Source organism: Trematomus bernacchii, unplaced genomic scaffold (assembly GCF_902827165.1).
Source record: "Trematomus bernacchii unplaced genomic scaffold, fTreBer1.1, whole genome shotgun sequence".
Lineage (NCBI taxonomy): Eukaryota > Metazoa > Chordata > Actinopteri > Perciformes > Nototheniidae > Trematomus > Trematomus bernacchii.
In genome coordinates this window covers 1,190-15,400 of record NW_022987532.1, presented here as the reverse complement: position 1 = coordinate 15,400, position 14,211 = coordinate 1,190, and the positions used below count along the sequence as shown (strand labels likewise).

Below are 14,211 nucleotides of genomic sequence, written 5' to 3'. Positions count from 1 at the left end.
CTGATGTTCAGGTGTATATCAGTATGTAGTGTCTCTACTTTAAAGAGTCCTCTCCTGCTGATGTTCAGGTGTATATCAGTATGTAGTGTCTCTACTTTAAAGAGTCCTCTCCTGCTGATGTTCAGGTGTATATCAGTATGTAGTGTCTCTACTTTAAAGAGTCCTCTCCTGCTGATGTTCAGGTGTATATCAGCATGTAGTGTCTCTACTTTAAAGAGTCCTCTCCTGCTGATGTTCAGGTGTATATCAGTATGTAGTGTCTCTACTTTAAAGAGTCCTCTCCTGCTGATGTTCAGGTGTATATCAGTATGTAGTGTCTCTACTTTAAAGAGTCCTCTCCTGCTGATGTTCAGGTGTATATCAGTATGTAGTGTCTCTACTTTAAAGAGTCCTCTCCTGCTGATGTTTAGGTGTATATCAGTATGTAGTGTCTCTACTTTAAAGAGTCCTCTCCTGCTGATGTTCAAGTGTATATCAGTATGTAGTGTCTCTACTTTAAAGAGTCCTCTCCTGCTGATGTTTAGGTGTATATCAGTATGTAGTGTCTCTACTTTAAAGAGTCCTCTCCTGCTGATGTTCAAGTGTATATCAGTATGTAGTGTCTCTACTTTAAAGAGTCCTCTCCTGCTGATGTTCAGGTGTATATCAGTATGTAGTGTCTCTACTTTAAAGAGTCCTCTCCTGCTGATGTTCAGGTGTATATCAGTATGTAGTGTCTCTACTTTAAAGAGTCCTCTCCTGCTGATGTTTAGGTGTATATCAGTATGTAGTGTCTCTACTTTAAAGAGTCCTCTCCTGCTGATGTTCAAGTGTATATCAGTATGTAGTGTCTCTACTTTAAAGAGTCCTCTCCTGCTGATGTTTAGGTGTATATCAGTATGTAGTGTCTCTACTTTAAAGAGTCCTCTCCTGCTGATGTTCAAGTGTATATCAGTACGTAGTGTCTCTACTTTAAAGAGTCCTCTCCTGCTGATGTTCAGGTGTATATCAGTACGTAGTGTCTCTACTTTAAAGAGTCCTCTCCTGCTGATGTTCAGGTGTATATCAGTATGTAGTGTCTCTACTTTAAAGAGTCCTCTCCTGCTGATGTTTAGGTGTATATCAGTATGTAGTGTCTCTACTTTAAAGAGTCCTCTCCTGCTGATGTTCAGGTGTATATCAGTATGTAGTGTCTCTACTTTAAAGAGTCCTCTCCTGCTGATGTTCAGGTGTATATCAGTATATAGTGTCTCTACTTTAAAGAGTCCTCTCCTGCTGATGTTCAAAAAGACCACTCGGAACAAGTGGAACTTCATACTAAATGTATTCATAAGTTACTTTGATATAATCTGTCGTGCTTGTTTCCATCTGTAAACGATCACGCTTGTGTTTCAGTGATGATCCTGGGCGCCCGGCAGAAGAAGGCGGAGGAGCTGAGGAGGCTCACAGATCAGTCGGCCTCCATGTCAGAGGAGCAGCTGACCGAACTGCGTGCAGACATCAAGGTAGAGTGGTGCAGTGATTTTTCGTATTTCTGTGTTGGTCCCTGAACGCAGCATCTCCCTGGTCCAATGGGATTTCTCTTCTACTTACAAATTCTGTTCAGCCGGAGAATCTCCACATATCAAGGTTCAAGGTTCTTTATTGTCAATCTGACATAGCTACAGAGTAATTATGCAGTTGAAAATCTTATGTCACAGGCTTCTCCAACAATGCAACATAATAACATAACATAATAACAATAAGAGCAAGAGCAATACAAAAATAATAATAGTTATAAAAATGAAATAAAGTTATGATGTGGAATAGTGCAGTATGAGTCTATATACAAGTTATTGGAATGATATATATATATTAGGTATTAGATACATACTACTGAGTAGCAGTTGGATGTTTGAAGTTATATTAACACCACTTCATGATTTCTGAAGTAAAAAGCTAACGTTAGGCTATAAAGGAACTACAGCACGGTCACATGACTTCACGTCACCACCGCTAAGCTAAAGGTGGCTAATGTTGGGCTATAAAGGAACTACAGCACGGTCACATGACTTCACTTCACCATCGCTAAGCTAAAGGTGGCTAATGTTGGGCTATAAAGGAACTACAGCACGGTCACATGACTTCACGTCACCACCGCTAAGCTAAAGGAGGCTAATGTTGGGCTATAAAGGAACTACAGCACGGTCACATGACTTCACTTCACCATCGCTAAGCTAAAGGTGGCTAATGTTGGGTTTATAGGGAAACTACAGCACGGTCACATGACTTCACGTCACCACCGCTAAGCTAAAGGTGGCTAATGTTGGGCTATAAAGGAACTACAGCACGGTCACATGACTTCACGTCACCACCGCTAAGCTAAAGGTGGCTAATGTTGGGCTATAAAGGAACTACAGCACGGTCACATGACTTCACGTCACCACCGCTAAGCTAAAGGAGGCTAATGTTGGGCTATAAAGGAACTACAGCACGGTCACATGACTTCACTTCACCATCGCTAAGCTAAAGGTGGCTAATGTTGGGTTATAGGGAAACTACAGCACGGTCACATGACTTCACGTCACCACCGCTAAGCTAAAGGTGGCTAATGTTGGGCTATAAAGGAACTACAGCACGGTCACATGACTTCACTTCACCATCGCTAAGCTAAAGGTGGCTAATGTTGGGTTATAGGGAAACTACAGCACGGTCACATGACTTCACGTCACCACCGCTAAGCTAAAGGTGGCTAATGTTGGGCTATAAAGGAACTACAGCACGGTCACATGACTTCACGTCACCACCGCTAAGCTAAAGGTGGCTAATGTTGGGCTATAAAGGAACTGCAGCACGGTCACATGACTTCACGACACCACCGCTAAGCTAAAGGAGGCTAATGTTGGGCTATAAAGAAACTACAGCACGGTCACATGACTTCACGTCACCACCGCTAAGCTAAAGGTGGCTAATGTTGGGCTATAAAAGGAACTACAGCACGGTCACATGACTTCACGTCACCACCGCTAAGCTAAAGGTTGCTAATGTTGGGCTATAAAGGAACTACAGCATGGTCACATGACTTCACGTCACCACCGCTAAGCTAAAGGTTGCTAATGTTAGGCTATAAAGGAACTACAGCACGGTCACATGACTTCACGTCACCACCGCTAAGCTAAAGGTGGCTAATGTTGGGCTATAAAGGAACTACAGCACGGTCACATGACTTCACGTCACCACCGCTAAGCTAAAGGTTGCTAATGTTGGGGTTCATGCTTTCTGATGCTGTTGTCTTTGTCACTACCCGATCTGCACTGCGCATGTGCGAGATGGTCCGCCATATTTAACAACTACATACGGCAACTCTAACGGCCCCTACACACGGCGGCGTGCGTTGAAGCTTGGCGGCGGGCTTGTCTGAAGCTCGACCAACAACCAATCACATGAATATCCCGCCCTGGACACACAAGCAGCGGTTTGATTGGCTAGAGCTTGTAATGGCATATGATTCGATTGGCTGACGCTTCCGTCGAAGCTTCAAAAGTAGAACATTGCTCTACTTTTGAAGCGAGCAACTACATCGTGTGATGCAGTTCAGCAAAGCGTGACGTCACCCCATTCAAAGTGAATGGGCAGAAGCGTTGAAGCTTCAACGCATGCCGCCGTGTGTAGGGGCCGTAATAGGACACTTGACACAGTGGCGTTTGGCAAAGCAGAAAAAGAACACTAAAAAAACCCGACAATATTAATCTGAGAGAGAGATGAGCTATTATTACAACGTGACTTCACTATTATTTAACAGCTCCTTTTATTGTCAGAATAAGTGAGAAATGGATTTAACTTCTGTTAGACAGCTATCATACTGAAGAAATATTGACTGTGAATGTATGCAATATGTATGGCATTCATAATTTATATCTAATTACATTAACTGTGAATGTCCTTCAAAATAACAAAAGATTTTTGTATAGATATTTGAGACGTTTATGACTCGCGCATGCACGAGGCAAATCAGGCAGCCGTCAAATGTCCTATTAGAGTTGCCGTATGGAGTTGTCCAATATGGCGGACCATCTCGCAGATCGGGCAGGGGGGCAGGTCGGGCAGGGGGGCAGGTCGGGCAGGGGGGCAGGTCAGGCAGGGGGGCAGGTCGGGTAGTGACAGTCTTTACCAAAGTGGACCACAACAAGAAATAAGAAATGTATTTTGGATTTATGTGTTGAATATAATCCGTTTTCTCCTCTTTCTTTTCTCCGCAGCACTTTGTGAGTGAGCGTAAATACGATGAAGACCTCGGGAAAGCTCTCAGATTTACGTTTGATCTCGAGCCGCTGAAGGCGACCATCACAGGGTTTGGATCAGGTACAGCTTCATCTTCATCAGTTTCTTTATTAGTGACGGGAACATCTCAGAAATGACTCCTAATACAAAATATCTTCCCCACAAATCAAGAACTACAGTTGCATCATTTCAGTGTTTAATAAAGGTTAGTTCCACAGTTTGATTAGTTATCAATTGATATTGATTATGACCTTTTGTGTGGTTTGTTTACAGAGCGTTTACTCTTTCCAGTTAAGTTTCGTTTTTTAGAAATTGTCTAATCTAAGCCAGATTATGATTCTTTGCAGCACAGCTCCACCTCCTGGACGTTTCTGGAAATACATTTAGATTTAAACCGAGGATTGAAACTGTTCATTTATTATATTCGTATCATGATCTGAGGCTGAATATATTTTACATGATCGAAATATGAGTTTTCCGCCGAGCTTCGTTAGTGTTTGAGGCTGTTTCTCATTTCCTTTCTTTCTCTCAGTTTACCATCCCAACACAGGATATTCAAACCGCTCTCGCTGCAGCTCCACGTCGTCCGTCGCCAGCCCCCCCTTCGGAGAAACCCCCTCCTCCCAGACCACGAGCCCCCCCAACGACCACCGCCCCCCCCCCAACAAACAGGTGGGATCACTTTAAAAAATCAACATCCAGCATTCAGGTCGTAAACGTATAAATACCACACTGTCCGTATACTGATATACACCTGAACATCAGCAGGAGAGGACTCTTTCAAGTAGAGACACTACATACTGATATACACCTGAACATCAGCAGGAGAGGACTCTTTAAAGTAGAGACACTACATACTGATATACACCTGAACATCAGCAGGAGAGGACTCTTTAAAGTAGAGACACTACATACTGATATACACCTGAACATCAGCAGGAGAGGACTCTTTAAAGTAGAGACACTACATACTGATATACACCTGAACATCAGCAGGAGAGGACTCTTTAAAGTAGAGACACTACATACTGATATACACCTGAACATCATCAGGAGAGGACTCTTTAAAGTAGAGACACCACATACTGATATACACCTGAACATCATCAGGAGAGGACTCTTTAAAGTAGAGACACTACATACTGATATACACCTGAACATCAGCAGGAGAGGACTCTTTAAAGTAGAGACACTACATACTGATATACACCTGAACATCAGCAGGAGAGGACTCTTTAAAGTAGAGACACTACATACTGATATACACCTGAACATCATCAGGAGAGGACTCTTTAAAGTAGAGACACTACATACTGATATACACCTGAACATCATCAGGAGAGGACTCTTTAAAGTAGAGACACTACATACTGATATACACCTGAACATCAGCAGGAGAGGACTCTTTAAAGTAGAGACACTACATACTGATATACACCTGAACATCAGCAGGAGAGGACTCTTTAAAGTAGAGACACTACATACTGATATACACCTGAACATCAGCAGGAGAGGACTCTTTAAAGTAGAGACACTACATACTGATATACACCTGAACATCAGCAGGAGAGGACTCTTTAAAGTAGAGACACTACATACTGATATACACCTGAACATCAGCAGGAGAGGACTCTTTAAAGTAGAGACACTACATACTGATATACACCTGAACATCATCAGGAGAGGACTCTTTAAAGTAGAGACACTACATACTGATATACACCTGAACATCATCAGGAGAGGACTCTTTAAAGTAGAGACACTACATACTGATATACACCTGAACATCAGCAGGAGAGGACTCTTTAAAGTAGAGACACTACATACTGATATACACCTGAACATCAGCAGGAGAGGACTCTTTAAAGTAGAGACACTACATACTGATATGCACCTCTTTAACTCTCCCCCCCCCCCCCCCCCCCCCCCCCCCCCCCCCCCTCTCAGATTTTCCAGGGTAACCGGCGCACCTTCCAGGGTCAGGGTTATTACTCGGGGGCTCAGCGGTATAACGGCGCCTCGTATCACGACAGGAACTTCGCCCGGGCGAACCACCGACAGCACCAGAGTGACGGGGGCCCCCCCGGCCCCTCGCAGCCCCCCCACAGAGGCCCCGCCCCCCCCTCCACCTCCTCCAATGGGCTGCCTCAGAGGACTCCGCGGACCATGACATTAGAAGAAAAAGAAAAACGTGAAAAAGCTCAATCAAAACCCATCTACTAACCTGCCCGGTAACACACACCCCCCCCCCCCCCCCACACACCACCATTAACCCCCTACCCTTTACTAACTCCTTTCAATGAAGAATAGAAACAAGTTTACATTATTCCGTCAGCTGTAGAGACGCCTGTTCATTCATCCATTCATCCTCCAGACTTGAAGCTTCCTCCGCGCCCTCGTTCGGTCAGGGCACTGTGAGGGAAATTAAACACCGTAATATTTCTAATATCGTCCCTTATAATTGTGAGGCTATTGTAGGGTTGCTTTGACTCAATATTTACGTAATTTAGATGAATACTCATCAGTAATGTATTGACTGAATTGGTAAAGGGAAATGAGAAAACATTTATTCATCAGTTACAGTCCTCGTTTTGAGTCAATCAGATCAGAGCTAGTTGCGTCTATTTCTTTATGCTAAGCTAAGCTAGCTTCTTACAGACTCTGCGTCTCCTTCCACGCGCTTCGTCTCTGTTCCTCTGCACATATTTAAATCATGCTTGCCTTTTTGTCACGGAGAGAATCACGTTTGCCTTTTCCCTCCAGACGTCTGCATCATGACGGTACTTTAGACTAATATACCCCCCCCCCCCCCCCCCCCCTCCTCTTTTATAATCCCATATGTGAATGAATCAAACTCAGAATCATGCCGTGAGTTTGAGGAACAGGAAGCTGCCTCTCGTCTGAAGGACTCTCTCCTCTCTTGTACATGCAGGCTGTTTACATGATGATACTGTCGTCTTCCATCCCCCTCCTCTTCTTTAGTTCCCCTGACCGAAGGGAGAGTTTTGTTCTCATTTGAGATTTAAAGAGTTATTATTTGTAGTTAATTGTGTGGAGAGAAGAGTTTGTTGGCACGTTAAAATGTGCTTAAAGTCGAGGAATAGTTCGACATTTTGAGGATTTTTCATGCAATTTTGAACGCATGAATCTCGTCTTCGTTGCAGAAATGTAACGACTTTTTTTGTTTCCTTTTTCCAATGATATTTTCCCAATTACATCTAGAAAACTTAGTAAAAATATGGGTCCTTTCTGTCTCATCGAATGGGTTTCAATTTCATTTTGAAGCAGAGAAACCCTCTCTTACTCAAAGGGCTATCAGCGAGCGCCGACGTCAATCAACTCCATTTCCATAAGTGACGAAACATATTTGAATCAGCCCCAAAATGTAATCACTTCTCCCTTAGTTCATGCTTAAGCTTTGATTTCAATTTCATGAGAATCGGACTTACATTTTTTCCGTAATCCTCCTGTGAGTGGCGCAACAAACGAAAACATCCCCATCTCTCCGTTAGAGACTCCAGCTCAGAAAGAGACAAATGTCTTTCCTAAAAATGTCAAACTATTCCTTTAAACCCTTTCCATGGTGGCGATGTCGAGTCTGCAGTTTGATAAACACATTTATTCCAGTTCAAATCGAGCTTTCTTTGTTATGTTTTTACACTTTAACCACTTTTTTAGTTTCACATTCCAACCTGTAGAAATATTAATTTATCGCCAAAGAAAAATTATTTCGTCCTGTTTTTATTTTTTTTTAAGCTGCTGCCTTATCCTTTTCCTCCGCACAGCCTGTAAAGATCACCCCCCCCTCTCTTCTTCTACTTCCTGTTTACCTTCTCTCCTGTATATACATATAAGTGTAGCTGTCAGTGTGCGCTCACGTGGGGCGTTCTGTAAGTGATATTCATATGAGGCATCATGAGGTCCTCCTTTCTGAGACAACTGTAAACTCAAAGTGCCTTTTCTTGTCTCTTCCCCCCCCCCATACCCTGATCCATTGACCCCCCCCCCCCCCCCCCCACCCGAGTTATGGACCAAAGACATCGACCGCCCCTCCCTCTCCTTTCTCTCCATTCACTGAATTGCACACTTCATTTACTACGAATAAACCGTTTGCAATACTGACTGTTTGTGTTTTATTTTTTGATTAAATTCTGCTTTCAAAGTGGAAATAATGTTGAAAAATGTGGGAAAAAACCAACAATAAGCAGGAGACTGGGTGTTTCTCAATGTCGAGGACGCTTCCTTGGTAGGACATGTCTCTCCGAGTCAGGTCCTTCAGAGGCTAGGCAAGAATCCTTCCTAAAAAACGAAGAATGGAACAGGCTAACAGGTGTGTGTCATACGAGACATTACATTTCCGCCAAAGATTTGGGAAATTGGTCCGTGCGCAAAGCATTGTGGGGATTTTAAGACCGCGGAGGATACACATGTGCCGTCCTCGGTAGAATTCCAAGCATCCTGGACATTGGAGAGGTCCTTCGGCGGGACTCGATGACGTAGCATCCTTGAAATAGTGGCTCTGGAGAAGCCTTCCTCGACATTGAGAAACACCCCCTGTTTCAAAGAAGAAATATTACATTTAATGTGTTGGTTGTGGTTGTAAGCCAAAATGCTCCTGTGTTTTATTATTCTCATTATTGGTGAACACCACACACACCTGTGATTGGTTGTTTCCGTTATAGTATACTGACTTTTTTCCAACTTACTATATTATTACTTTTTCCAGATATTTTCGACATATTTTCGTATGTCAAAAAAAGTAATAGTGTATATTTAGTATTTTCTATACATATACAAGATCAAACTCTTAATATACAACATCAAAGGTGGGGTAGGTAAGTTTGAGAAACCGGCTCGAGATACACTTTTTGTTATATTCCATGGAATGCTCTTAACATCCTGATAGCAATGAATATCTGAAGTGCTTTGACAATAAATCCATAAAAAAATATCATCTGTGGAAGCCGTAGTACTGTAAAAAGCACGACCAATCATCTGAGCCGGCCCGGCTAAAATAACTGGATGGCCTACCTGCCTGTCAGCCTTCCATCTGTGCACAAACTTATCTCGTGCCCTCATTGGTCATGTGCGCGTTCGTGTGTGTTGGAGGAGGGGCTCTGTGAGGAAGTGGCAGATTTTCTCCGGTTGTGTATTTTCAAATTCTAGCGGAGCTGGTTTCTCAAACTTACCTACCCCACCTTTAAGTCATTTCTGTCCAACAATAAGCAGCAAACTGTTGCAGGGAAGAAATATGACTGAGAGAATATCACACAAAACAGGTTGAATGTGTTGGTTGTTGTTGTAGGAGCCAAAATGCTCTTGTGTTTACAGTTGTATTCTCAGTCGTTAACGCCACACTTCGGTCTTTGGTGACCGAGTGATTCTGATTGGTTATTGTTTTGATTTACTTTATTTGATATCCTTAAAAAGTTCACTTCAGTGCAGACTTTATTATTAATACAGCGATCAGAGAAGATTAGCCTTTTCTTTCTCGACGTACTATACTGACTTCTTTTCAGATATTTTTGATATACAATACCATGTCATTTAATTCGACATACTTCACTAAGAATCTTTTCAGATTTTTTCTTACTTTACTATTCATTTTTTATGTAAATCATGAAATACATGTTACGTGCCGTAGTGTGTGCGTGTGTGTGTGTCTCTCTCTCTCTCCCCCTGATTGTCTCCCTCAGGTGCTCCCAATCCCCAATCAGAGCCTCCATAAAGGACCTGAGGAAGGCTGCAGTCTCTCTTCCTTCTCCTCTGGCTGCATGGATGGCAGTGGGTGATCTGTGCAGCAGTGGAGTGTTTTTGTTGGATGTGCAACTTGTAGAAGTTCTGGCCAGTGTCTTGGTTGACTGTGGTCGCTTTCTGTTACGTGAAAGTTGTTTTGGTTTTGTCGTAAGTTTGCAAATTGGCGAGTGAGCCTCTTTTTCTTTGACTAATTAAAAGAACATCTTGTGGCTTCACAAATCAGTTTCCTCTCTCCCGGTTATTGAATATTTAGCTACTTCCCTTCGTACCCCTAGTACAGGAGGGAACGTAACAACATATGACCCCGGTAGCTTGTAATAAACACAAACACCTCATAGTGATACTCTTGATTCGTTTATTTATTTACATGCACCAAAAAACATGTATTTTCTTTAAAAAGCACTATACCATTATTTTTGGGGGATATTTTTGACATAATATATGATTACATTTCTACATTTCGGAATACTATACCATACTATGTCATTATGACTTTGCTTCTCACAATGATGACATAATGTAAAATAAATATTGACTGTCGTTTTTTCTCAATTCCAAAACACTATACTGAAGTTTCTTTCCACAGACTTTCCTGTTTTATGTAAATCATGAAATGCAGATTTCCCCAGTTCTCTGTAATAAACACAAACACCTCGTAGCGCTCGTCTTGATCCGTTTATTTATTTACAGGCATCAAAAAACATGATGTATTTTCTTTAAAAAAAGATTCAAAATCAAGAACAAATGTCCTCTTCCTGTCCGGAGGAGCAGCTCACATGTTGACATGATTTAAACTGTGTATTCACCGAACTGAGGACAACAACAACAACAACGACCGTCAGAAATACACAATGCAGAAATACAAATACACAAAGTGAGGAGAGAGTGTGTGAGGAGGTTCAGAGGCCCATCACCGAGGGGAACACAGCGGCACCTGCAGAGGACACACACACACACACACACACACACACACACACACACACACACACACACACACACACACACACACACACACACACACACACACACACACACACACACACACACACACACACACACACACACACACACACACACACACACACACACCACACCACACACACACACACACACACACACACACACAACACACACACACACACACACACACACACACACACACACACACACACACACACACACACCTATTACAGTAATAGTCTTTTTTGCATTTATTTTCTATATAGCTCCTCCTGAGGCCTGTACTACGAAGCTGGTTCAACCTAACCTGGATATGTTTGAGTTAGCCGGTTGGCCCAATCCAAAACATACGCGCTCTCGCTAAACTGTCCTACGACGCTGGTTATCAAGTGGATCGCTCAAGCCAGCCGTGTCCTATCTAGTTAGGTGCGCGTTCACATGAAAGGGGTGGTATTTGGAGCATTCGACCAATCACAAACATGGACAAGCGTACTGACAGCGCAGCGTCATACTTCCTGAATGAAAAGTGAACTTTAATATTAGTCAAATATGAAGAAGTTAAACTTTAAACATCCATGACTTAAACACTTTATCCAGGATCAAAGCCACATAGCTGCACCTGCAAGGTGAATACAGCTGGTAACAGAAAAAGTGTTTGAATGCGTACATTAACAGGTTTATGATATCACCGCCCCGTCTAAGACACGATCTGACTTTAATTACATTTGACTCGAGTGTTTCGTCAACTTAATGTGTTGCTTAAAATAATACTTCTGCATACAGTATGTGACACTGTGAGTGTTGCACGGCCAGATACGGCTCAGCTGACTCAGATAAGGAAATATATGATACATTATGATGTGATATGATATGAATGATAATGGGACACATCTACGTCTGCACTCACAGTGCCGCGGACTGTACTTAATGTTACTCTGATCTGGTTACTTATGTCGTGGCAGATATTTAAGTAAGCTTTCTTAACGCTAATGTTATAATAGTCAGATTGCTCTGAAGATGGGAGGGGATATTCTATTAATGTTCACGTTCTCACAGTCAGGTGATTTTTGCCGGCCGTCTTTCCTGCAACGGCAGTTTTTCTGTATTTCCTCTATCCTGTAATATGACTTGATCGCTTTAAACTCCGCACACGGAGCTCTGATTGGTCAGCAGGCGGTGCTTTCACTGAGTTGATCTCTTAGCCTGCAACCTAACCTCCTCCCAAGGGGGTTAGCCGCTCAGCATAAGTTACCATGGAGATCTAGCCCGCTAAAAAGAGAACCAGCGTCGTAGGACCGGAAAGCCTGAGATTTCCCTGAAGTTAGCCGCTCAGAGAACATCCGGCTTCGTAGTACAGGCCTCAGGCCACTCTGTATGTTCTCCTGTTATGTGTGGGGGAAAACCAATAAACAAAGTGTTGCGTTTGTACCTTGGGGGGGGTCCTGGGGCTCGCTCTCGGGGGCCTTCCAGTCCAGCTGCCTCCCCTTCTCGTACAGCCCCTTCAGGACCTTCCTCACCTCGTCGTTGCCCCCCCCCGCGGCTCAGCTCCAGGTACTTCCTGTAGAGCGCCAGCGCCGTGCGGGCGTCCTCGATACTGTCGTGGGTCTCGCCCTGGATGTTCAGCTCTGCACACACACGGGGGGGGGGGGGGTTACACTCTACTGGCATCGCACAGAGTACAAGACAACGAAACTCTGTCTGAGCATCCGGACTAAAACTGTGGTGCAAATGTTATATTGCAGGAGGATTATTGGCCGTACGTCCGACCGCTGCTTCACTGCTTCATGTGATTCTGGTGTAAAGCGGTTGAAACTAAACAACCAGAGTGAACCGAAACAGAGAAGCTGCAGACTCTGGATAAACTGGAAGACCCTTCAGACCGTGGGAAAGTAAAGGTTAGACAATCATCTAAAGAAAGTACAATAGGCGCCCTAACTTACCCAGGAAGTACCAGGCGAGGAACCTCAGAGAAATCATCCTTTTGCGAGGAAGATGGAACAAGTGCACCGTGTCCACCACCTGATCTTTGAGGACCTTCAAAACAACAACAACAACAACAACACTAAATGTAATGCTTGAAGAGGAAAGGTGTAGCTAGAGGTCTGATGTTCCTGTGGGAGCCAGCATGCTGCAGGAGCCTGTGTTTATAGTTATAATACCTTCATTCTTCACAGTGATTGATCTCAGGTTGTGTTTGACTCACCAGCAGGTTGATGACTCTGAAGTCTTTCTGCAGGCCGTGGCCCACGAAGCGCACGCCGGTGTCGATGAGGAACCTGAGCTTCAGGTACGTAGACTTCAGCGTGGTCAGGTGCTTCGAGGAGATCTTAGCGTCCAGGTCTCCGGGTTTTATTCCAGAATACTGAGTCAGGTAGTCCACCACCTGCAGGGAGACACACAGAGAGGAGTTAGGGTTTAAAGAAGGGGTCCTATCAGTATGTAGTGTCTCTACTTTAAAGAGTCCTCTCCTGCTGATGTTCAGGTGTATATCAGTATGTAGTGTCTCTACTTTAAAGAGTCCTCTCCTGCTGATGTTCAGGTGTATATCAGTATGTAGTGTCTCTACTTTAAAGAGTCCTCTCCTGCTGATGTTCAGGTGTATATCAGTATGTAGTGTCTCTACTTTAAAGAGTCCTCTCCTGCTCATGTTCAGGTGTATATCAGTATGTAGTGTCTCTACTTTAAAGAGTCCTCTCCTGCTGATGTTCAGGTGTATATCAGTATGTAGTGTCTCTACTTTAAAGAGTCCTCTCTTGCTGATGTTCAGGTGTATATCAGTATGTAGTGTCTCTACTTTAAAGAGTCCTCTCCTGCTGATGTTCAGGTGCATATCAGTATGTAGTGTCTCTACTTTAAAGAGTCCTCTCCTGCTGATGTTCAGGTGTATATCAGTATGTAGTGTCTCTACTTTAAAGAGTTCTCTCCCGCTCATGTTCAGGTGTATATCAGTATGTAGTGTCTCTACTTTAAAGAGTCCTCTCCTGCTGATGTTCAGGTGTATATCAGTATGTAGTGTCTCTACTTTAAAGAGTCCTCTCCTGCTGATGTTCAGGTGTATATCAGTATGTAGTGTCTCTACTTTAAAGAGTCCTCTCCCTGCTGATGTTCAGGTGTATATCAGTAGGTAGAGTCTCTACTTTAAAGGGTCCTCTCCTGATGATGTTCAGGTGTATATCAGTATGTAGTGTCTCTACTTTAAAGAGTCCTCTCCTGCTGATGGTTCAGGTGTATATCAGTATGTAGTGTCTCTACTTT

The 14,211-nt window shown here is 43.3% G+C and overlaps 2 protein-coding genes across 4 annotated transcripts in view; one reads left to right on the top strand and one right to left on the bottom strand.

The window, feature by feature from the left end:
* spats2 (spermatogenesis associated serine rich 2) overlaps positions 1–7,857 on the top strand; it is a 33,413-nt gene extending 25,556 nt beyond the window's left edge. For all 3 annotated transcript variants that reach the window (XM_034122494.1, XM_034122495.1, XM_034122496.1), the window contains exons 10-13: positions 1,375–1,484; positions 4,218–4,320; positions 4,772–4,911; positions 6,187–7,857. In XM_034122494.1, the coding sequence (XP_033978385.1) occupies positions 1,375–1,484; positions 4,218–4,320; positions 4,772–4,911; positions 6,187–6,462 (629 nt within the window). In that variant the 3' untranslated portion in view covers positions 6,463–7,857. The remainder of the gene's footprint in view (positions 1–1,374; positions 1,485–4,217; positions 4,321–4,771; positions 4,912–6,186) is intronic.
* Positions 7,858–10,652: 2,795 nt separating this feature from the next.
* LOC117476120 (PAN2-PAN3 deadenylation complex catalytic subunit PAN2-like) lies at positions 10,653–13,339 on the bottom strand (the record flags this gene model as incomplete). Its single annotated transcript, XM_034122497.1, is given in 4 exon segments — positions 10,653–10,930; positions 12,386–12,581; positions 12,897–12,990; positions 13,160–13,339. Coding segments are annotated over 4 exon segments (615 nt in total), but the record flags the coding sequence as incomplete, so codon positions are not given.
* Between the last annotated feature and the right edge of the window lie 872 nt (positions 13,340–14,211).